This window comes from Uloborus diversus, chromosome 1 (genome assembly GCF_026930045.1).
Source record: "Uloborus diversus isolate 005 chromosome 1, Udiv.v.3.1, whole genome shotgun sequence".
Lineage (NCBI taxonomy): Eukaryota > Metazoa > Arthropoda > Arachnida > Araneae > Uloboridae > Uloborus > Uloborus diversus.
Window position 1 is genome coordinate 194,663,092 of NC_072731.1, and position 26,194 is coordinate 194,689,285.

At 34.5% G+C, this 26,194-nt stretch overlaps 1 protein-coding gene across 1 annotated transcript; it reads left to right on the top strand.

The window, feature by feature from the left end:
- Window positions 1–2,560: 2,560 nt before the first annotated feature.
- On the top strand, window positions 2,561–25,569 carry LOC129234108 (BUD13 homolog; the record flags this gene model as incomplete). Its single annotated transcript, XM_054868000.1, is given in 5 exon segments — window positions 2,561–3,313; window positions 4,433–4,551; window positions 13,332–13,486; window positions 15,789–15,964; window positions 25,352–25,569. Coding segments are annotated over 5 exon segments (1,379 nt in total), but the record flags the coding sequence as incomplete, so codon positions are not given.
- Between the last annotated feature and the right edge of the window lie 625 nt (window positions 25,570–26,194).

The following is a 26,194-nucleotide window of genomic DNA, read 5'->3' on the forward strand; positions in this document are numbered from 1 at the left end:
AAAGTATAGAAATTCGAAACACTCTTCCTGGCATTCATTTGAATTTTGAGGTCTTGAATTCAAATTACGGCCGCGATAAAAACCATTAGTAGAAACAAGAAATCCAATGAGCAGGGTCTCAAACTAACCCCCACACTCCCTTAGTTCTATTTTTACTATTTTTTCTAAAAAAAAGTCTATGAAATAGTTTTAAAAAATCAAAATTTTTTTGGGAATAACGTTTTGAAATTTCCATCCCGTTCGCTGTTGCGCCCCTGGAGAGAGTTACTCCGGCCAATCCCTATTTACGCCACTGTTTACAAAGATTACTTTCACAAATTTCTCAAATGTAAACTATATTATTATACACAGGTATACCATTATTATATCAGGAAACCCATAATTTATGGAGCCGTCTCATATTTTGGCGCCCGGGATGATCCCCCCGCTTGCTCTCCTCTTCGCTGCACTATTTTGCAGAAGTTGATAAGGTTTAAAAAACTTCTCAGTCATCGACTACATTACTTAAAATTTTTTATCTCGCAAGATTTCCCTTCAATTTTCACTGTGAAGTGGGCGACAAATTTGTTAGATTGAATGAATTTACAATTATTTTTTAAATTCTCACTCCTGTTAATTTTGTACTAGGGGGCTCCACTCCCTGCTCGTTTTGTTCGCCAACCTCCGCTCGCCACTTGTGGCGCGTAACGATTGGTAATTTTAATGCTTACTCCTTGGTGTCCTCGAGACATACAGGGTTCATGATATTCTCAAGACTGGATGTTGAAAGCCCAAAGCGGAATGGCTTTCTCTGGATGTTCGATATCCAACGAGACCAGTTTCGACCTGAGACATTCCTAATCCAGAGGAGATTGGGTTAAAAGACACACAGACAAATGCGTGTTTACCTAAAAATTTATTTCTCGTTAAAAAAAAAAATGTCTACAAAACTGATTCATTTTAAATCTTAATGTAACTTTCTTGAATTTTTAGATCTCTTCTATTTCAATTTATTTTTCTTTTACTTTGTATATTAATTGGGTTAAAAAAAACGAACTATAAGTCAAATAAATACTTATGTGCAAAAAGTAAAATGAGAAATAACAACGCCAAATAGCACACTTTGCAGATTACTGCAGATACGTGTTTCGGCGTTACAAATGAATGTCCTTTTCAATGCAAAAGAAATGAGCTTATGTTTGAAAAAACATCGGAGAAATGGTTAGGTTTCTTTTGTCGGGTGTCTTTTCAACCAAAAGCTCATTTCTTTTGCATTGAGAAAGCCGTCCATTATAACGCCGAAACACGAGTCTGCAGTAATCTGCAATTCAGTCTGTTTGACGTGGTTATTTAATTTTCACAAACAAATGGGGTGGTTTCCTTCAGTCAAAAGTAGTACTTGTAGTCACTGAAATCGATAGAATAAGCAAAAACTATAACTTGGACCCAGAAAATACTTTCATTTTCCCAACACTTATTTTTTAATTATTTTTTTTAAATGTCCGATTTTTCAAACAAGGCGTGGTTTTAATGGCGTCACAAATGATGCAGTTTGCCGCATCTTTCACAACGTTTCCACGTTGTGATAATCAAGAAGCGAATTAAAATTGCGCTCTATGCTTGCCATCAACCATATCGTTGCCAATACACGTGAGTAAAGATTTTTGTTTAAAATATATTTTGATATTTGATCTATTACTGCATCTTTTTTTTTTGGCACAGTTTGATTTGATCAAGAAGAAAAAATTTGAACTTAAAATTAAAAAATTCTTAGTAGTTCGCAACATCATTTTTTTTTTGTTTGTTCGCAAAAACTTAAAGCATTAATAAGAAAAAGCGTTGGAATTAAAGGGGCGTGTAGAAAAATTATTTTGTTTAGTTTTAGTTTTTGACAGCCCACTCCAAACGTATTTGTACTTTAGACTTTCTATGGCATTATGAAGAACACATCGCCGCTTAATCAGCGTCCCGTTAAATAGATTTTCAAAAGAATGGGAAGAGGATGTAAATTGAGTTTCAAGATTCCGTAGATAACATCTGGAATCAATTAGGTTTTGTTATCATTGTCGCGGGAACTGAAACCGGTGGTTAGTATCCCCGTCCTTTCTCCCCACTTTTTCTAAGAATTCTTAGTGTTGTAACCTTTACGCCAATTCCAAGAATCTCCAGTTCAACTTGGCGGCTATAGCTCTGAATGTCAGTTTTTTTCAAGCACCAGTTTTCATTCTACTTACGCTTGTTTTCCTTGCCATGCGTAAAACCCGGCCGTCGAGTGTCCAATCTTCACTAGTTCTATTATCTTTGGTAATACCACCACTTGTTAATAATATTGTTCAAATAAAACTGTATTGCTTGTAATTAATCTCGATCAATCCCAAAATGCATCATTTCATCAGCTTTTAGTTTTCTTTTCTTCTTTTTTTAATTACTAATAAGTTTCATCTCATTAAGTATTCTTAATCTGATTCTCACTGAAACATTTTTATGTCTGAATTAACTCACTGAATTCAAAAATTACAAATGATAATGATACTGTAAAGTAGACTGTTCTAACTCATTGATTTTCTTCTTTTATCCAAAGCGGATGCAAGAAGGATTGATGAGGATGATGCCATTTCAAAAATATGTTCCAAAACTCAAGATGATCTTGTTTCTACAGAAAATTTTCTTTCAAGTGTAAAAAAAACAACCAAAAATAAAAGTAGACATGATTCTGATAGTGATATTTCTCCTCCTAGAGGAAACAATGAAAGAAATTCGGACAGTGATATTCCATCATCTCATAGTCATCGTAAGGCTGTGAAGGTACGCAACAATGCCGATAAAGTTTCTAAAGAAAAAAGAATATTACAAAGGAAAAGCAGGCATGATTCTGATAGTGATATTTCAGTATCTAGGAAACATGTTACAGGGGGATTGAACGACTCAGACAGTGACATATCAGTAGAGCGGAGTCATACAGCAAAAGAAAACAATATTATAAACTCACACAAATTTCATGAAAAAAGAATTCCACAGAGGAAAAATCGGCATGACTCAGATAGTGACATTTCTCCTCCTAGGAAGCAACATTCAAATAAGAGAAGAGAAAATAAGAACTCAGATAGTGACATTTCTCCCCCCAGAGTCAAGAGGAAAGATAATAAATATCCTCATGAACCTGCAAATGATGACTACGATACAGAAGAAAGAATTAAGCACTTTGATTCAAAGAAGTCTGAAAAAGCTTATGATAGGAAATCAAAAGATTCAAAAAAGGACCACAGTTCTGGTTCAGACTTTTCACCTTCACTAGCTAAGTCGACAAGAAATATGGAAAAATCAGTCTCAAAAGGTAAGATTACTTCCTTGTACAAACCGAAAGAAATATGTATGAAAACTTTTTCACTCAAGTTCAGCCTAAATTTCTCTTTTACTCACCCCTAAATGAATATTGACCAGTTTTTTTTGGTTTGTTCTTTCTCGCATACATTCCTGTGAACATCAATTCAGAACAGAGAAAAAAAATTCAGTAAAATAAAACAAACAAGAAGATGGTGACACGGTGGGTCTTTATTTGTTTTGACAACTTTGAAATACAGCAGAGCCTTGATATCTTGACTCCCTCAGGATGGGAAAATAACCCAAGAGATCAAATTTTGGAATTATCAAGGTTTTGAAAAAATTCCACTAGTAACTTTCAGAATTATACACATATACGCTATATACAATTTATACATGTTACTATGGGATGACTTTGAATTACGATTAATAAGTTAGTCTTCAATATTTTACTAGATTTGAAATTTTATAATTGTCGAAAGTGTATAGCATGAGGTTTTGAAAATAACAACATTTTCAACTTTGTTTTTTCATTTAAAAATTTAAAAATTCTAATTTTATCTTCAACCAATAGCTCCCCCCGTCCTACATTCAAAACCCATAACCCATTTTGTGCAAGTTAAAATAAAATGATGAAAGTGAGGAACTCATTTTCTGTTTTTGCTTGACAATTGACGAAAAATCGACCTTCTGTCCTCAAAGTGGACAACATGTTTGAAAGAAATGCACAAAGGTTCAAAATTCTGTGGAAAGCACTGAGATAAAGAGAGTTATAGCACCCCTCTCAAACGCACAACACTCCATTGCTATCTTTCCCCATTCCCCTCTTCTCAAAATGTCCAAGAAAAGGGATGAAAAACTTCAAACAATTGTCTCTGGAACTACTTTTACTACAAAAAAAAAAAAAAAAAAAAGACCAATTGAAACTTGCTTCTGTGCAAGAAGTTCGACATATCAAGGATTTCAAAAAATAAATTTCGATATAACTATGGAAAATATGTAGGAGGTTTCATGGAAAATGCAGGAGATATTTTTTTTTTGAGATATCAAGGTTTGTATGTTGTAAACTTGTTTTTATTGAATGTTTTGATAAAATAACTTAAAAATGACAATTGTTTTTTTATTAATGCAGGTGGAAGAAATCGACCTGAGAAAACTTTATTGGGTCTCAAAGCTGGACTTCAGAATGCTTCAACATTGAGAAAAGAAACACAAGAATTGCGTGAACGAGAAAAAAAGCATATAAATAAGGTTTGATGTTTTAACTTAAATGAAATGTGAAGATATTATATTGAAAACTAATATGATTAGTTCTTTAATTTGTTCTGCATATATTTTGTTAGGAGTTTTAATTTGTTCATTCTGTTTTTGTTTTGTTTATTGAATTTTCTGACCTTCTTATTCCTGTGTGATTTAAATTTAAGTTTCTAAAAGTTTCTGATTTAAGAATTAGAATATGTGAAGAATGTTTAAATTCAACTATAGATTGTACATTGTTTAACCCTAAAAAGAAGCTCTACTTGCATACAAATGCAGAAAAAAATCTCCTAGTATTTATCTGCGAAGAAATAAAACAAGATCTTCATATATAAAGAGGAAAAGGTTCTTCACAACTTTGAGCTTTTCATAGTTATTTCTGAACATTATTAAAGTAGCCACTCAACCTGTAATTGTCAAGCAGGGTGGCGACAGATCAGGGAAATCAGGGAGATCAGGGAAAAGTCAGGGAACTTTATTAATCAGGGAAAAGTCAGGGAAATATCAGGGAATTTTGAAAAAATAATGAAAAATCAGGGACAATTGATTTTATAAAGAAATTTTTTTTTTGCTGTACAAAATTAAGTACTCTAATTCCCTACGCATTTTCTGCTAATTATCTCTTCAAAAGAAAAGTGAAATTAATGAGGTGCGATTATACACAGCCGCATATTTGTTCATCGTTTTTCCTCAACGTCAAAGTATTGAATCTTACTTATTAACCACAGGATGAACTTCCTAAGATTGCTTCTATGTCTGTTAGGTTGTTTATTTTACCTAGCTTGAAATTTTCTTTTACGCTTTCAATGCTACGTAAAATAAACAACCATACAGGCAAAGAGGAAGCCTTCATTAATGCCTTAGCTCCTTTGCCTTTATTCCATTGTCTCGAAGTAATTAGCGTACTGTAATCACGATTTAAAGAAGAAATCTTTGGTTTTTGAATTAATACTATAAAAGCTTAAAAGTTATTACTTCTTTGCATTTTTAATTTAATTACTAAAATTGAACTTTCAATAAAAAAAAGTTTCTTAATTAATTTTAATAGTTTCTTAAATTTCTTACGCTAAGTGGTTTTTGGAAGTAAAGTTTTTTTTTTGATAATTTTCTATAATCTTTTCATTGTAGAAAAATTTAATATACTGTTTTGTAGGTTTTTTTTAACCATTTTATTAAAAAAGTAGCATCTTTTAAAAATATATCTTTAGTTCAACAACTTTACACAACTTAAAACGTTTAAAATACTGCATTTTATACAAACATACAATGGATTTCAAGTAGAGCAAAGAAAGAAAACCCTTATCATTGGTAATGTAAATCAGGGAAATTTGGTGAACTTAATCAGTGAAATCAGGGAAAAGTCAGGGAACTTTTTTTCGCAGTTCCTGTCGCCACCCTGTCAAGGCCTGGAATAGTTATGACATTGTGTGAAAAATCTAGAATTTGTATTCTTTTTCATTTTTACCATTAGTGTAGACATCAAAAAGGCGATATCAATGAACATTGAAGCCGATTCTTATCTTCATTTTTGTTATTTTCACCATCTGCTACTATTTTTTATAAAGAGATTTCTTTCAGATGAATAAAGGAGTGGGGTTGCTGCACAATAAAGTCAGGGCCGGACTGGACCATTAAAACGGCCCAGCCGATTACTCAAAACCAGCCCTAAAATCAGGTGTAAGTCTACACCCCCTCCCTCCCCCACATCCATGTTCGAGGGCCTTCGCCCGGTAATTTTTGGAAGTTGAAACTAAAAAAAAAGTGTGTAGATTATCTTTGATTATATTAGGAGGGGAGGGGTTGGGGACTCTATTGGAAAAATTTCGGTATTGTAGTACTAAAAACGCAGTTTCAAACGAGGTTTGTTCATTACCAAAGATCGTCTGTTGAGGGAGAAGAGTTTTGGAGGCCCTCTTCCGGAAATGTTTCAAAATTGATTTCTTAAAGGATCTCGAAATTGAATAGAGGAGTTCTCTGAGTCTCTTCTCGGAATTTTCTCAAAATTCTCGTTTTAAAAGGGCAGTTTTGGACTATCTTTGGTACAGTTTGTGAGAAGAGAGGTTTGGGGGCCCGACAATTTTTCGAACCTGAAATTTCAGAAACACAGTTGTAGATGATCTCCAATGATGTTATAAGAAGAGGAGGTTCAAAGGCTCTCCCCCAGAAATTGTTTAGAAGTGATACCTGTAAACGAAAGTTTAGACTATCTTCACTGATGGGGAGGGAGCATTTCTAAGGGTTATGGTGGTGTGCTTTCCTGAGAGTTTTTCGAAATTGTCGCAAGTCCTAAATATGCTGGAACTCCCCCGGAATTCTTTCTAATCCAAAGTTTCAAATAATGAAGGAGAGGGGGAGTTTCTAGTCTTCTTTATCAAAATTGAATTTCTCCATATTGTTGGTTGCAATTGCAGAGTTTGGAAACTTTCTCCCGGAATGCTTCCAAAATCTAAGTTACAAAAACACACTTTTAGGCTACCTTTGGTTACGTAAAATGAAGGAATAAAGTTCGAGGAACCCCTTCTTGGCCGTCCTCTCTCATTTATTCTAAGTATGGTTAAAACTGTTGCGGAATACTCACCCTCAGTTTTTCTTTTCCAAAACCATTGAACTGCTTTAGTTGGTTCGTGCAGCCTAATATTTTTATCTATTTGGAATACAAAGCCGTCAACGGCCCCAATAAAAGAACTTTTAACATTTTGGACAGATGTGGAGTACTTTGCAGTGATACCTGGGTGCAGTGATATCGCTTTTTTCCATATTTTTCATTCTAAATATCACACACCATCTAAATCTTTTGATCAAAATTTTTTATTATTTTTTTTTTAAAATTCAAGCACTTAGAACAATTGGTGTGCATATTCAATGCAATATTTTAAAACTCTTCCGCTGTGTTTTAACTTTTTTCCCCTATTCAAAACATATTTCAATGGCTTCTATGTTTTTTCCATTTATCTGTAAGTTTTCGTGATGCTATTTTGTGTAAACAAATTTAAGATGTAAGTGGTGGTTTAAGGTGGCCCGTATAAAGCTGGCAATTTTATTTATCTATTCTTTTTTTTTTAAACTGAAGGCTTGCCACGAGTTTACACTATACATACTAATTTTTTTTTCATTGGAAGAAGTTTGAAACATACATTCGGTGACCTTTAATAAGATAATCTTAATAATACAGAATTTTCGATGCTTCTATTTTAAAATTAGACTATCTTAAAATCTTGCAGAATAAACTTTTCGTTACTTTTTTCAATTTGTTCATTTATTATTACCATTTTAATTTTATAATGCTGAGAAGGCCTTTTTTTTGTACTTTGCTAAAATATAATTAGAATAGAATTCTGAAAAATGGTGAGGGGTAGCACCCTCTATACCCCTTTGAAGTACATTCAGGTACCCTTATGTACACTCAGGGCCATCAAGAGGCCATGCCAGCCTAGTCGTAAACTACGAGCCCACCTTGGAATCGCATTTGTATGTTTTGTTAGCTTTACTGAGGAGCCCGAAAACCAACAGACAGGGGGCTCTCTTTTTTGCTCTCGGCGGCCCTGAGTACACTCAAAAAATGCCTCGTGGGCACCTCCTGCTATTAAACCTATATCTAGTGCCTGATTGCCTGCAAAACATAGGCCACTAAATTTGATTATCATTTTCTGCATCAGAATCGCTATTCGTTGGTTTCCCTCTCGCCTGTCAAAAATTCCAAGAAAGGTCTTTTAATGCGTCGGACAATATGGGTTAAGTCATTTGGAAAACAATCCAACCTTTTCCAACTCGAATTAACAAAAAAAAAAAATTTTTCGACTGTTAAACTAATTCGTTAATTCTGGGTTTAATATTTGGCAAATAGGGGGTTTTGCCTTCCTTTTGGTTGAGGAAAAAGGAAAATTCGCTAAATCATGAAATTCGTTAAATAGATGTTCGTTAAATTGGGGTACAACTGTATATATGGTACTAGCGTTACCCACCATGGCTTTGCCTGTGGTAAAATTTCTGCTTGCTAAGGTGGAGTGAAAAAAATCAAAATCTGATCAACGCTAAATAATAGTGTGAAGAAGTTGCCTTTTGTAGAGATATTTGTTCATGCGAAACTATTTTGACAGCAAAAAATGTTTTGAGGTTCTGCTTAGGTTTTGAAGTTGAGCATTATTGCATAAGAACTGGAAAAAGTTACAATAATTACAGTAAAAATCGAAATTTCATGTAATATCACTTAAGAGTAGGATTTTGTATATATTACACACTGCACACGATCATTTTAATAATGAACTATATTTTACAGTTCCATACATGTTTTGAATTTGACCAATACAGTGTCGAAATTGAATAACATCGTGCTGCTCCTTACTTTAAGGAAAAGTATCCGAAGTTATTATTTGTAAAAATTTGCTGTCCTAAATCCTAACATAGATACGGAAAAAATAAGCTATAAAAAATTGATCCTCCACTTAGTGTATAACTTTGGCTCAAAATGTAGAATTTACCTATGACAAAGAACAAAGGTAAAGTATAAAAATTTGAAAATATAAATAGCTTGCAACAGCCAACATAAAATCACACATCGTAACAAAAGAAGTTGCTAAATAAATTTTAATGGTTTTTGAGCCTTCAAACTGTAATCCAGTGGCACAGTAAAGGGAGGGGTTAGGGTGGGGGTGAAAACACCACCCAGAGCCATTGGTTTAACATAAATGCAAGTTCTAATATACAGTAGTTTATGCATATGAAAGGGCTGATATGATCAAAAAACCCCTTTTAGATGGTATCTTTGATCAAAAATACCTCTCCAGCAGATGTTTTTGATTAAAAAAAAACAAAAAAACCCAAGAGGTATTTTTCACTGCCCCCCCCCCCAGAAGGTATTTTTGATCAAAAAAAAACCCTTTACAGAAGGTATTTATGATCACAAAACCCCCCCCAGAAAGGTATTTCTGGTTGCTCTAGTGCTGTAATCACATTGACTATAATAAAACTTAGTTTGGTGAGCAAATGGAACTAATGTCTTGACTCCTGAAAGTGTTCATCCTTTAGTCCCATTGTGACATAATATTTCTGGATTCTAATCTGACTCAAATAAATTCATCTTCCTTGGTTGGACAACAAACTGATCAAAATGTCCTCAGAGAACTTTCATTACCGTTAGAGTACGATGGCAAGTTTGGAGAATTCGATTGGACAATCAAAATTTGCAATTCCAAATTTCAATGTGGATGCTGAGAGACTGCAATGGAGCTCTTTTATAAGCGGAGTTAGGAAAACTCAGATTCTCCACTTAAGAGGGAATTTCAGATACAAATTTGAAAGAAATTATACTTGATGGCGTATCTACTGAATATTATGATTTCCAAAATCTCATGTTATGCTACAGCAGTTAGACGATGCGTAAAATTGGACAAAGAAGTTTCAGCTACAGCTTGTTGTCCAACCAAGAGAAATGGATTTGTTAGAGTCAGTTTAGAATCCAGAGATCTTACCCCACAATTTATCATTAAGGCCAAACATTGTCAGGAATCAAGGTATTAGTCAGACTCTATAGCCAAACTATGTTTTATTGTATGAAATTTGGTTACGGTTTTTGAGAACTCAAAAACCATTAAAATTTATTTAGTAACTCCTTTTCTTTGAGGTGTGACTTTGTGGGCTGTTGTAAGCTGCATATTTGTTTTCGAACTTTTATACTTAAGCTATGTTTTTTATCACTCGTAAATTTTACATTTTGCACCAAAGTTATGTGCTAAGTGGAAAATCAACTTTTATGTTTTTTTGCCTTGTCAGAAAGGCTTTTATTGCCTATTTCTTTTGGTATCTGTGCAAGAGTTAATTAATATGAAAGCAGATTTTTACAAATAATAACTTCTGATATTTTTTCTCAAAGTACAGAGACTTACAAGGTCAGTCAATTTTAGCACTACTTTGGTCAAAATCCAGGAATGTGTGGACAGGGCCGTCGATAGGTCAGAAAAGTGGGGGGTGTACGCATTTGGTGGCCCCTTAATAGTTTAAAATGCATGTTCCAATATGCGGAGAGAGAGAAGATTTAGCTTCAGGTTTAGCAGGGATAGGTTTAGCAGGGTTACGTTTAGAGCACACTGTTGGTTTTTCGAAAGTGCAGTCCTAAATACTCATGTGTAGGCCATCTTTAATGACGTTAAGGCAAGGGATGGGGTTTGAGAACGTTTTCTTGGATTTTTTTTTAAATCGAAGTTTTAAGAACTCACTTCCATGCCAGCTTTGAGAACGTAAAAAAGAAAGTATTTGGAGTTAACAACTCCAGGGCTCAATTAAGATATCAAGGGGCCCTAGGTTAAATACATTTTTGGGAACTTTTTATTCAAACTTTATCACTTTAGCCGTTGGCTGAAAGTTTTAGCCATGAACAAAAGTAATTTCAGCCATTAGGGGCCTCTAAATATAGGGGGCCCAAGGCCAGGGCTTAGTTGGCCTATTCAGTAATCAGGGCCTGACTCTACCCTCAGTTTGGCTACGTCCCTATCTTCATTTTCAATTTTAATTATTGACAAACATATTGCGGTAATACTTTCTTCCAATTTTTCTTTGCCAAACACGATTATTTGCCTCGATTTCCCATTGTAAAATTCTCAATTTCCAGCCTAATATTTTTGTTTTCTTGAAATACAAGCGTCTGCGGTCCCATAAAAAGAAATTTAACATTTTGAACGAATGTGTATTCCCTGTATTTCCTGTGATACCTTAGGTCTTATTTATTCCACTTCATTTTATTTTAAATGTGCCTCCTGCATCTCTTGATCAAGCTTTGATTTACTTAAGATTTTTACGTTCAATTATGTAGAACTTCTGGTGAGAGTATTCATCACAATACTTTGAATCTTTCGTAGCATTAAATTGTTTTTTCCCCCCTCTCTCTGTTTGAAATATTTTTCGGCACCCATGCATTTTTCTCCACTTAGCAACGATTTTCAGGACAATATTTTTCATCAAAAAAATTACGAATGGGAATGTTTCTGGCGGCCGCTATGAAGCCATCCGATTTATTTATCTATTTTTTTTTTTAAACTGAAAAACCATGAAGCATGGTTTTGTATAACCAGGACCGCCGAAAGACAAGGCGTGCACATTTTGTCGCCGGTCCTCCCTCCCATTATGCTAATTTTACTCTATGTACAATACTTTAATTTGTGCCGGGCACATAGTTTCTGATTAGACAGACATACCCGCTATGTGGATTAGCGAATAGTGCACTGAATACTTCTTTTTCTTGCGTTAAAAAAGGTTTGAAGCGCCCTTACTTCGATAATCTTGATAAAAGAGAATCGTGGATGTTCCTAAATTATAGTTTAAGATAACATTTTCCATTCAAATTTTACAGAAAAAATACTTTTTTCACTATTATTTCAAGTGTTCATTTATATTTACTATTTTAGTTTTTTAAAAGAACTAAGAGTTTCCCTTTTCTTCGTTTGTTGCATCGCTAAGAGAAAATTGGCGGCTCCACTTCTGAAAAACGGGGAGGGGGGAGGGTAGCACCCCCCACACCCCCCTTGGCATCAGCCCTGTGTGTGGAACTTTAAAATATAGTTTATTATTAAAATAATTGAATGTGGGGTGTAATCTACACAAAATCCTACTCTTACATTAAATTTTGATTTTTAATATTTCCGTTAAAAATCCCAATCCCCATTATATTGTACCAGGGCTATCAAGAACTGTCTCAAAAGATAACAATCACAAGTAAGTTTCCTAAATAAAAATCAACATTACTGTTAAAAATACTGATCAGTGTAAGGACAACAGTCTTTCAAAACTCTCACTTGAATCAGAACAATAGTACCCAAAACTCTACTGCCTCTAAAATCTTTATTAAAATAAGGACATCAGTGTTTAAGGTATTTTTCTGTTATATATAGGTACATCACTCTGATTGGCGACTTATTTTCCAGCTACCTTGGCGAAAATTAAAAATTTGCACTAACATCGTCACCATGGTTGCTCCTCTTTCTCGAATTTTGCATTTCAATGAAAATTTCAATATGACTCGATATAGTTATTTAGCTGATTATGTTAAGCGAAATAGTTTCTCTAAAAATGCAGTTTTGGACACAAGGGCATTGGACTTGAAGGTAAAAACCACAGTATTTACCATGGTTTTTACTGTAGTGTCCGAAACCTCACCAACCCTGATTTAAAACTATCAATTATATCAAAAAAGTTATGTCAGGGAGTTTTTCATTGACAAGAAAACCAGTAAAATTATGAAAATGTGTGTCACAGAAAAAAAGAAAAACTAATTATGGTTATTTCTTTATTCTATCTGTGCTTATTTCTTAATGTTGACAAGTATAGTTATACTACTACTGCTTATGTAATACTCAAATTAGCACTGTATACATTTAATAAACTCTTATACATACCTAAATTGATAAATAATAGTTTTATTTTAGCTTTGTATGATTTTGTTACTGATTATAATCTATAATTTAGGCATTTAGTATCAAAACTAGCTCAATCCATAAATTTTTAAAGTTTTCTTTTCGTAATTTGATACTTCTTCGCAGATACTGTCATGCTACAAAGTAGTTTTCAGCACATCCAGTTCAATCAGGTCAAAAATTTCTTTGAAAAAAAGTGAATGTCTCTTCTGTGAAATTAAAAACAAAAACAAAACTGGATTGAGCTGGTTTTGATACTAAATGCTTCAATTAATATTTGTTTAAAAATTGTTTGCTGAACTTGGTAATTAAACAAGATCTCCTAATTAACGCAAATTAAAATTACAATAACGTCTATGTTTATTCCTGTAGTTAAGTGACAACTTATCAGGCAGAAATGTTGAAACTATTGTTAGAGATCGCCAAACAGGCATGAAACGTGACTTGCAAGCAGAGCGTTTGGTAAAGGACGCAGAAGAGAAGAAAAATGTTGATCATCAAAAGAAATATATGGAATGGGGCAAAGGGTATTGATGTTTTGAAATTTTCTTAAAATTAATTCTGTAGACTTCTACATGTATAAAATTAAGTTTCGATCCTGCAATAGCTTTTAAGAGATGTAACTGGAAATACAGTAGAGTCTTAAAAATCTGAGTCTCAAAAAGACCAAGGTTCTGTTTACTGTATTCTCAGGAGTAAGGTCTGACCTGGCATGAGTGTTGTATCGTAATATTACATTAAAGAAAAAAAAATGTATGTGCCACACCCGTTATAAGTGGTGCATTGTAATAAATGTTCAAGAAAAAAGTTTAATGTATGTGCCGCACCCAACTTCCAGTTTTAACTGCAATATAACGTCTCAATGGCTGGAGCCATTTTCAAAAGAAATTCTGAAAAAAATATTCGATAAAAAAATGAGCATAGAATGCACAAAGGACCACAAAAAATGCGAGGATGTTTATTATGAGATGAGGAAACAAGTTTCCAGTTAAATTGCTTGATTATCCTCAGCCACCAACTTTTGTGACAGGGGTGGAGCTCCTTTGCAAAAGTGGGAAGTCACTCCCCTCCCCCTCCCCTACTACTACTCTTTCCAGGGCTCATTTTCCTACTTAAGTAGGAAATTTCCTACATTTTAGCAAAAATATCCTGTTTTTCTTACTTTTTAGCTTAATTTTCCTTTAGAATTTAGCTTGAAATTCCTTCAGAAATCTTCGAAATTGATGTGATTTCTAGCATTCAGAAATTAAAAATTTGTTAATTGTAAATTGTTTACATTTAATATTGAATTTTTTTCAAAGTTATACTTGCTTGGAATTTCTTCTGAATTCCCCTGCTTGTATTAAGAAACAACTTTGGTTTTTAAAAAGTACATAGTAAAAAATCCATCAATATAAATATGATAATTATATTTGATTATGTATGTTATTTTTTTTTTTTTTTGCTGGTATGTAATGTAGTTATTATATTTGAATTTCAATTTGAACTATAGTTGAAAAAAACTGAATCCCCCCCCCCCTTTTTCTGTTACATTTTCTTAAAATTCAAGAGTTTTGTAAAATAGACATAATTTTTAGTATGGCAGAAGGAAGTTTAGTTAAAACTTTTTTTAAAGTAAAAAGATTTAAATTTGAAATTTCATGTTATTTCTGACCTAAAATATCTTGTTGCATAAGTACTGAGTCAGTTCAAACTTTCTGCCTTCTATAAATTGCTTGGTTTTTAGATGTAGTAGCACTTCAAGTACAATAAAATGCTTCAAAAGGGTTACCTTGCACTTGCCGGAAACCAAAAACTTCTCTTTCCTCAATCAACTTTGATTTTGAAGTTGACCCTTTATAATAAGATAATAATTCCGAAATGTTCAATATTGTTTGAACTTTATTTTGATTGTCCTAAAAATGTTCCAAACTTTTATCCAAATTGTATCATAATTTCTTAAAATGCTCTTGATGCTGATAATAGCTTGTATCATGGGCACCCCAAGCTTTAATTTTTGGGAGGGCAGAGATTCTGAATTTGGGGAATGATAAAATACGTGTATAACACATAAATATAACTAGAATTGCAGTTATGTCTCAAATTTGTCAAATAAATTAATTTTTGGAAGGTCAAAGCAACCTCCCACCAGTGCACTCTAGGCTTGACTGCACGATATTTTGATTAAATTTAACATAGAGAGTGATATTGATAACACTTAAAAAGTCTTTAAAAAACATTTCAAAGTATTCATCTATTTTAAAACACAGCAATGTAAAAAAAAATAACTTTGAAGGCTCAATATCCAAACTGTTCCTGAAATTAAAATTAAAAATAAAGTCCCCCCCCCCCCAAATGCATCTCTTCAAAAATTTAAAAAAAAAAAATGTATTGAAATGGCATGAATCATAATGAGGTTAATATTTAAATGTAAAAAAAAAAGATTTCTATGAATGTGTAAACATTACTTCTGCACCAATTTCATTGAAATCTTAATGGTAATGTACATTTTAGTAGAAAATTTGGTTCGTTTGACAATGAATGATCCACAAGTTCTTGAACAAATTTTTGAGCCAAACAATTTTTGCTGCCAAAAAAGATTTATCTAGAGGTGGTGCAACAAAAACTGTTTTTTCAATTTAATGTTGCTACTAGTGTATTAAACAAAGTCTCTTGTTTAAAAGGGGAAGAAAAAGTGGTGGGTAGGGGGGGGGGGTTCTGAGAATTTATCCTTTGAAAATAAGATATTTTATGGCAGGTTGAGTTACTTTTGGATCAGCCTGTATAATAAATTAAAATTACAGAAAATGTATTTCTCAGAGTATGTTTAAATCATTTACTTTTTTAAAGGGTTCAACAAACAGAAAATCGACAGAAAAAACTAGAGGATGATTTATACGAAATGACAAAACCGCTAGCTAGATATTGTGATGATGAAGATTTAGAGGAGCAATTGAAGTCTGTAATCCATGAGGAAGATCCAATGGCTGAATATATGCGAAAGAAGAAACGAAAAAATGAACCAGGTATGAAAATACATACTTATCATATAATTATTGAGGCACGCCATCTTGTCACCTCAAAGCAACAGTAAGATATGAGCGAGTCTTACTGTTGTTCTGATGCGATGATTTGTGGTCAAATTTCAGGTATCACACTTCAGCTTCTGCCTTTAATTATAATTACTTGGAATCACTAATAGACATTATGTACAGTGAGAACAAATAGAAAAGCCATGTCAGTTGAATTAAATCAGGGTTCCACATATATTAGGGACTATTTGGCTCTAGATTATCAAGTTGACAATAATTTGGAAAACTGACACTGGGTTTGGTATTTAATTTTTAATACCAAATTTGCTGTTGCTTTCACTGGCTTATCGCCAAGTTTACAACAAAATGCTTGCAGATTATTGCCAAGTGATCATTAATTATGTATTATTGGTACTTAGAATTTTACTTCTATGGCTTCCCAAAGTATCCTAGACTCTATAGATTGTACACCTATTCGGTGTATCAGTTGATTTAGAGAACAGTTGAATCTAATTGTTCTTGGATGTAATACAGGTTGGTTCTATCATCTCTTTCACCTGTAAGTGCTAATCATTTTTAGTTATTAATACAGTAGGAAACCTTAATTTTGGAATCTAGAAATCTGGAACTGTCTCTCTCACACTCAAAAAAGAATGAAAGTAATTGATTTAAAATTAAAGAGCTCAGAAATTAAAAAATATCATTTGGCTTTAGCATTACTATAAAATTTTTCTAGTTTGATTTCCCCCAAGAAGAATATGAGTCTGCAATAGTTTTACTCTGTTGTTTTCTACAATTTCGATTTTAAGTATTGTCATCCCTGAAACCTAAGTTCTATATCCCTTTCACTTGGATTCAAGAATGTATCTTCTATTATCAAAAACATATTTTTCCCTTCATTTATTGTCCTTTGCTTACTTACAGTGACTGCTCAGTACCCCTACAATTGTTTTGGGGGATGCTCAAGCACTAAAGCACGCCTGGAATCTATGCGCTTGCATATGTAAGCCACTGAGTTGATTCATAACAGACAAACAAAGAATTAACTGCCCCAGTTGAAATATGTATAATTTTTAAATTTAAAGTCACTATGGTGAAATGAAAGGAATATAGCTTGTGTATTATTAAGCAGCAATGCTCAACCTAAGATACATACATGAGTTGCGGTTGAATAAGGCCTACCAAGCGTTTCAATCCGGTCGAAGAAAGGAAACATTTGCTTAAAATTGTCCTAAAACAAGTCAAACTTGACATTTAGATTACTATATGGAAGATGCGTTGAATGTTTAAAGTTAAAAAACATTAAAATACTTTAGAATCGAGTTAAAATTACTAAAAACTAAACTAGTCTCATCTGATTCCCATAAATAAAGCACATCTATTTTTACCACTTTTGAATATTAACAAAATTATATTTCTACCAGTATTTTCCACTTTTGCCAAAATGAGCCAACCTTAGTACTACAGTACAGGCGCGGATCCACGGGAGGGGAACTGGGGGAACGTTCCCCCTCCAAAATCCCAAGTGTACCTAAAAATTTTCAGAACAGAATACTGTACAATTCTTCCGTTTTTTAAAACTTGAACTTCAAGAAAAGCGCCAGGAAAAGCGAGGAGAGAATTGCAAAAGCAGATTCAAATAGAAGAACTGTGGGAATGCCCCCCCCCCCTCTCCCTCAAAAAAAAAAAAAAAATATCCCAAGTGTACCTAAAACAGTTCAGAAAACAGGAGTGCAGAAAAAAAATTTCCGTTTTTTAGAACGTGAACTAAGGTATCAGGAAAAGCAATTAGACAAGAGCAGAAACAGATCCACGGACGGGAACTGAGGGAACGCCCCCCCCCCCCAAATCCCATAGATACCTAAAAATTGTCACAACAGAGTGCAGAAAAATTCTTCTATTTTATAAAACTTGAACTTGAAGAAAAGCTCCAGGAAAAGCGATTAGAAAACAGCAGAAGCGGATAAACAGAGGGGAACAGGAGGAATGTTCCCCTCCCCCAACATATCATGTGTACCTAAAAGATTTTAGAACAGAGAATAGGAAGATATTGTTTTATAGAACTTGAACTTGAAAATAGGCTCAAGGAAAAGCGATCTGGCAATAGTAGAGCAGATGGCGGATCCGTGGGGGAACTGAGGGAATGTTCCCCTCCCTCCAAAATCTCACGTTTACCTAAACATTTTCACAACAGAGTACAGCAAAATTCTTCTGTTTTATAGAACTTGAACTTGAAGAAAAGCGCAAGGAAAAGCTAAGAGAGAATTGCAAAAGTGGATCAAAGGAGGGGAACTGGAAAATGTTCTCCTCTCCTTTCAAAAAAAAAAAAAAAATCCCAAGTAATCCTAAAACTGTTCAGAAAACAAAGTACAGGACCTTTTTTTTTTCTGTTTTTTAGAGCTTGACGAAAGGCTTCAGGAAAAGCGATTAGACAATAGCGGAAGTGGATCCACGGAGGGGAACTGGAGAAATGTTCCCCTCCTCACAAAATCTCATGTATACCTTTCTAAAAAGTTCTAGAACAGAGAGCAGGAAAATTCTGTTTTATAGAACTTGAACTTGAAGAAAGGCGCAGAGGAAAAGCGAAGACAGAATTGCAAAAGCGGATCCAAGGAGGGGAACTGGGGAATGTTCTCCTCTTCCCTCAAAAAAAAAAAAAAAAAAAAAATCCCAAGTGATCCTAAAACTGTTCAGAAAACAACGTACATGAATTTTTTTTTACTGTTTTCTTAGAACTTGACGAAAGGCTTCAGGAATAACAATTAGACAATAGCAGAAGCGAATAAACTGAGAGGAACTGGAGGAATGTCCCCCCCCCCCCCCCCCAAATCTTATATGTACCTAAAAACTGTTAGAATAGAGTGCAGGAAAATTCTTCTGTTTTACAAAAATTGAACTTGCAGAAAGGCGCGGTGAAAAGCGAGGAGAGAATTGGAAAAGCGGATCCAAGGAGGGGAACTGGGGAATTTTCTCCTCTCCTCTCGAAAAAAAAAATCCCAAGTGATCCTAAAACAGTTCAGAAAACAGAGTGCAGGATTTTTTTTTTTTTCTGTTTTTTAGAACTTGAAGAAATGCTGCAGGAAAAACAATCAAACAATAGCAGAGGCGGATCCATGGAGGGGAACTGGGAGAATGTTCCTCTTCCCCCAAAATCTCATGTGTACCTAAAAATATTCACAACAGAGTACAGCAAAATTTCCCTATTTTATAGAACTTAACCTTGAAGAAAGGTGCAAGGAAAAGCGAGAAGAGAATTGCAATAGCGGATTCAAAATGGGGAACTGGGGAATGTCCTTCTTCAAAACACAAAACCCAAGTAAACAAAAACTGTTCAGTAAACAGGGTAAGGTAAAACCACCAGTTGTTGACATTTTAAAGATTAATTTTTTCTGTTTGTTAACATAGCTTGGAGGGAATTCATCCTAGGAGAAACATTAATAAGTGATAACTGTACCAACTAGTCCCCTATTATGATGCAACAAAATTAGATTAATAAAACGAATGCACATTTTTTTTTAAATAAAAAAGAGACATTGGGTTGAAGTGACATTAAACTAAAACGAGAACATCTAATTGTTGAAACACTTTGTTTTCAGTATTTGATACATGCTTTAATACAGAAAAACAGGAATTGCTTAATAAATGAATTCGTGCCTACTTGTGTGAATATAGGAATCACACTGCCGGATCTAGGCAGCAGCAAGCCAATATCCTTGGCTTAACTTTTGTACATAGTCGATACCCTTTGCCAACCCCCCACCCCAGTTGCCGAGAGGCAACTTCTAGGAAGATGCAAATTTACACTATTTCTGTTGTTTTCTCGTTAAACCTCGATATAAAATTTCAATGAAGGTGGGTAAAGGATGGCAGGATTTAGGTTTTGCTCCGGTTCTGAAAAATCGAAGATTCGTCCATGCAGAAATGTAAAGACAGTTATAAAAAAATATAAATATTAAATGCTTCCGTCATAGGTTATAAGACTATGAGAAGTTTACATAAAAATTCGAGTTTGGGGACTGAGTAAATATTTTTCATCGTACTAAAAGGCTCATCGATATGGCTTCAATTTATCCACTTTAGGGCCATTTCCAGTCTCCCAAATTTTCGTACTTTCTTTTTGCATCTGTTTCCCAGTAATCTTTCAAAATAAGTCTTTTTGAACACAAACCTGTTTAAACTGTCTTTTATATTCATTTGGTGTAGAGTTCATCAAAAAATTTTAAATCTTCTACAATTCAGTGGCGCAACCAGAAGGGGTGAGGGACTAACCCAGAATGCTGAATAGAATGTTTCTCAAAAGCATTTCTTTCAATTAAAGAGAATAATAGAACGGACCTTGGAGAAACGAAGTTTTTTTAATAAGTTGGAAAAAAGAATGTCGCGAAAAAATCTAAATTTATTTTAAAAAGAACTTTGATATAAAAATTTTCAATCATGGTGGTTTATTGATCAGTTAATTACATCCCCACCAGTTGTTTCTTTCTTTTTCCTAGTCGGTCTAAAAATAAAAAAGTTTTCATAATTGGGAAGCCCCCTTTTCCCGCCGAAACCTTTAAGTAGTGTCTCAAGTCTCGTTTGCGGGGCTTGAATTTCGAAAAAATTCCAGGGGATAACTACTTAACACCTCGCATTCTAAAGACATCGAGAATCGTTTAATATTGCTTTTTTGAAGCTTCAAATTTAAAAAATTGCCGAAACCCTAATGTTACCAAATATGGTCTGCAGTCACGTTTTTAATACGTCAATTACGAAAAATTACAGGACAAGGGCCCAAATGTTCTCGTAGGAAATCTAAAAATGAAAAAAATTACAATTTCGAAAATTTTTAAGGGGAGAGCATTTAAATCCTTCGTCACTGAATATCGCTTAAAATTTTCGTTTCCTAGGGCTTCAATTTCGAAACATTTTTTGGTAAGAGCCCCAGAACCCCACTGCTCGTAACATCATCAAAGTTAGTCTGTACCTGCGTTTTAGGAACTTCAATTTTGAAAAATTGGGCGGTGGGGCGATCGATTTTGATCTATTTTACAAAAAAAAAAAAAAAACGATCTGGGGCAGCCCCCATGAGTCCCGTCTCTTACCTTACCGTCAACAAATATCGCCTATAATCGCGTTTTTAAAACTTCAATTTCTAAAAATTTCCGCAGAAAGCCACTAGAACCTTTCCTCCCCGTAAAATCATCAGATGCCGTCTAAAACTGCGTTCTTAGGGCTATAATTTCAAAAAATTTCCGGGGGAGAACCCTCGAACTCCCTTTATCAGTTGGCGAAAATTTTAGGATTAAAAAATATAAATATAACAATGAAAATAACAGTTTTCATTTTAATATTTTCTGAAAATTATAATTGCAAAATTTGTAAAGCAAAAATGTTTTTTTATAAGAAGCGTTAAGATTCAGAGGATAAGTTGTAAAACTCAATTTCTACGGTTATTTTTTTAATGAGTAGTTTCATATCCCCCCTCCCCCCGTAAACATACTGCTAAAGAAGTTCCCCTCCCAAATCCATAGTCTGGATCCGCCTCTGCTACAGTAAACTCTCGTTAGTACGCCGTTGACGGGGATTCTGAAAAACGTCGTATTAAGCGGGACGACGTTATAAGCAGAACTCTTTAAAATGCCGTTTTGGAAGATAACAGGAAAAAAAAAACATACCTTACAAAAATCTGATGACTCGTTTTTAATCGCTGAAATAAAAATAACAGTCTAAAAGCAAAAGAAACGCGTATGCATTTTAACCTCTACAACTTTATTACATCTTAGTTACATCTATGCTATTATTTTTTTGTAAGAAAATTCTCCATAAGGAGTTGCTTTCCTCCATCATAAGAAGTTGGTTTCCTAAAATTTCTTATTATAAAACTTTCAATCCTGTTAAGTTCTCTCAGCATCGCTTCCGAGTTTTCGGTAGAAGAGAGCGCCTGCCGCAAAACGCTTACGGAATCGCAGGCGCTAATAAAAGAGGGAAGTTGGGGAGGTTCATCTTCTTCCTCTTCCTCATTATCAACCTCGAATTCTCCATCTTTAAATGAGATAAATACTAAACTGAAGTAAGGGTGAACTTTAAAAAGGAAAAAATTTAATAAGTTAACTTACTTACCTTTCGCCATGTCAATCATATCCTGAATTTCTAGAGTTTCCGTGATAGGCAAATCATCATCAACTGAACAATATCCAGGATACTGTTCCTCAAATTCGATGTCCAGAAAATCCGCAACATTCAGGTCATTTTCATTAGATTTGCTCTCAAAATGCGCTTTTCGAAAGCAATTTCTTATCACATCTGGCGCGATCTCATCCCACGCAGCCGAAACATAATGGATAGCATCCAACACATTTATTTTACAGGAAGAGTCCTCTCCTGATTCAATTTCACGTAAGTAACGCTGTACCAGCTTTTTACGGTATTTCTGCTTCAAAACTTTAATGACTCCTTGATCTAATGGCTGAAGCTTGCTGGTAGAGTTGGGGGGGAAATACTCGAGCTTGATGTTTTTGAGGGGGATTCCTTTGGGATGAGCGGGACAGTTGTCCACAAACAGAAGGACTTTCCTCTTTCCTTTACCGAATTTTCGGTCCAACTGTTGCACCCATTCAGTAAACAAACACCCAGTCATCCAGGCTCTATTCTGTGCTTTGTAGTTGCACGGGAAAGTTCGCACATTTTTAAAACACCGTGGTGACTTAGATTTTCCAATCACCATCAGCTTCAACTTGTCAGATCCAGTCCAATTAGAACATGCTAATACAGTCAGTCTGTCTTTACTTAGCTTACCTCCGTGGCACTTTTCATCTTTTAAAACTAAGGATTTGTCTGGCATTAATTTAAAAAATAATCCAAATTCATCAGCGTTATATACGTCCTCAGGTGCATAGTCTTTTAGTAGATTAGGGAGGAGATTTTCTATCCAGGGAGCAATGCTGTCGTCGTCTACGGCTTCGGCTTCACCACTAATTTGACGATATTTAATGCCATATCTTTTTCGAAATCGATCCAGCCAACCAGCTGATCCAGAGAAATCATTTATGCCCAAGCCTTTGGCTATTTCGTTGGCTTTTTCCGTCATAATGGGTCCATTGATCGGCAAGTTATTTCCTCGAGCTTGCTGGAACCATTGGTACAGCACTTCTTCTAAATCCTCATTTTTGCCTTTACGTACCCTCCGTCTTTTACTGATGCCTGAAAAGGCGCTGGATTCAATTTCTTCCCGTTTTTTTAATAAAGTTTTTAATGTAGATACAGGTATTCCTATTTCATTTGCAAATTGCTGCTTATTCGTAACTCCTTTTTTCTCATCATACTGCTGTATAATTTTTAATTTCTCATCGAAACTAAGAGCTTTTCTTTTAGCCATTTCTTAACGTGTGAACAAGTAACCGAATGGACCCTCACAGCACGTAGCGTAGATGGCGTAGTTATCGCTCTCTTGGCACCAATAAAAGCACCGCTCTTTTGGCGAATTCAAATTTCCTTACAACCCTTTGGAACCAGAATGGCTGATGCGCCAGCCTGTTTCCTGTCATGGAGCTAGAATCGAGGGGAGATGACGCGGCGGCGAAGATCAAACGAATCCGGGTTGCCTTTTCCTGCCATTCCTCGCTCTTTCGTATCGGCACAGGCAAATGGGGCGCGCAATGCTTTTCTACGAGAATTTGTCAAACTTTCCCAGCTTGTATTTTTTCTGAATTTCTTTTAATCTTTCAACTGATGTGAAAAATTATTTAACCATACTACTAGAAGGCCTCATTTAAAAATGGTCAACATTGGAGGCGATTTAAGATAAAATTGAGTATTTTCGCAGAGCATACTTACTTGATCTGAGAGCTCCCCATCAATGATTTTTTGACTTTTTACAAGGTGGACCTTTTCCTTAGGTGAGGGGGAGGGGGTGAGAAATTCTTGGAATTCCGAGATAACGAATGCGAACAGGGACAAAGAGGCGTACTTCACGGGTCGGAATAAAGTAGTCGAACTGGTTGCCTTCCGGTAACAGAACTCATGTTTTAACGCGAAGATACAAAAGTTTACTAGCGACGCAATATACGGACGCAATATACGGGATTTTTCCTGTGGGGACTCTAGAAAAACGTCGAAATAAGCGGGAAGTCGTTATAAGCGGGGGCGCTATAAGCGGATAGATTTTAATATTAAAAGCATATTGGTCCCAGGGACCGGAAAAAAACGTCGATATATGCGGGAAGTCGTTCTAAGCGGGGGCGTACTAACGAGAGTTTACTGTACATCGAAAAATCACTAAAATACATTTTTTAAAAAGCACTATGAGTAAAGCAAAGATACACTAAGTGCTCTAACCATGCTCTCAGTTTGAAATCAATAAATGAATAATTAAAAAATTACTAGTTATTTCATGTCTGCATATTTAATTTTCAAAATTCGTTTTTTTTAACCAGTTTTAAATGACCCTTGAGCCTTGACTAGATTAGAAGCCTTGCTAAGGCTTCATGATGGCTTTTTTTTCCTGAAATGAAGACTCACTTTATTTTAGACTAGTGATACATGCAAGGCTTTGCCCATAGTAGAAAATTAAAAGGTCATTTGGTTTGCCTGTATATTTACAAATAATGAATGATGAATTTCTCACCAATTGGCTATGTTCATTCGCTCTCCCATTCCACGTCATGATAATTTTGTAATTTACTTGTCCATCTTATGATAATTTTACTCCCGAAAATGCTCTTAAAATTGAAATAGAAAAAGAACAAAATTGAATTTTCGAAAAATGGCTTTGAGGTGCACACCCCCATGCTACAAACTAACTTTGTGCCAAATTTCATGAAAATCGGCCGAACGGTCTAGGTGCTATGCGCGTCACAGAGATCCAGACAGAGAGACTTTGAGCTTTATTATTAGTAAAGATCACACTCTTACTCATTCAGGCATTTGCAGATCTAGTATGTTCCACAGGGGCGGCATCCATTCTTTTATGTGTCACCACTCCTGGTGGATGACCATTACTGCTTGAGAATTTTAACATGCAGTTTCCCACCAGATGTAGGTACCTATGCTCTCGCAGTTCAAAATTTCACCATTAATTTAACCCAGACTAGAGCATCCAAGCCAAACAGATACTCAAAGGATCCTTTAACATGCTACATGATGAGTTTGTGCATCATTAAGTTTAACTGACTGGACCTGAATTCAAACAAACAACCTTGCTTCTTAAAATGTTATGTAAGAAATATGTTTAATCATGTAATAAGCATTTGTAGGACTCGTATTGGAAACAAAAGGTGCTTAAACATATTATTCATGATGAATCTTTTGTTTTTTTGCAAAAAATGATTTAATGTAATAAAACTTGCAAAATATTGCAATTTTTTCTGCCCTTTCTGAATATATATATTTTTTTCATTTTCATAGCTGTACCAATATACCGTGGCCCAGCCCCACCCCCAAACCGCTTTGGCATACAACCAGGCTATCGATGGGATGGTGTCGACCGTTCCAATGGTTTTGAGAAAAAATTCTTTGAGAAAAACAATGCATCGAAAGCTTCACAAGAAGAGGCTTATTTATGGAGCGTTCAAGACATGTAATCTGTATTTATATTTTGTACATATTAAATTATTTTTCTACATTTAGATCTCAGATTTATTTTTCTTCCACAAAATAGGGATGAAATTCATGGCAATTTTAGAATAAGAAATACGTTATGTACATGAAAAAACCTGTAAAATTTTTAGAACTGGAATAAATATTTTAATTGTAATGCCACAATGTCATAGATCTTAACTTACCCAATTCATTTAGAGAATTCCCGAATTTTGATGAATTCTCCCACAGCCTGATCAAACCTTAGTGGGGCCCCGGCCCTAGAGCTCATACGGGCCCCACTTTCTCCTCAGTTTTTTTTCCTTATTTAATTGCAAAATTTACTCTGCACAAACTGCAATATAATTTTAATGTAATATTGTAAGAAATTTTGTCATGCAAATACACTGAATATTTAATTTAAACCAAATAACAGAAATTTTTTTTAAAAAAAATGATAACAAAAATTTTGTTTTTAGTAAATTAATATTTGAATTGTGTTATTTATGATGTAACATTTAGAAGTAATGGATGCCTTTAACCTTATCAGCAACTTGGCCTTGGCCGAGTTACCCATGCATAAATCAGGGCCTGTCTTCTGAACTCTCTATTCAGGTAACAATTTCCCAAATTTTTATTTAAAAAAAAAAAAGAGATTTTTTTTTAATCATA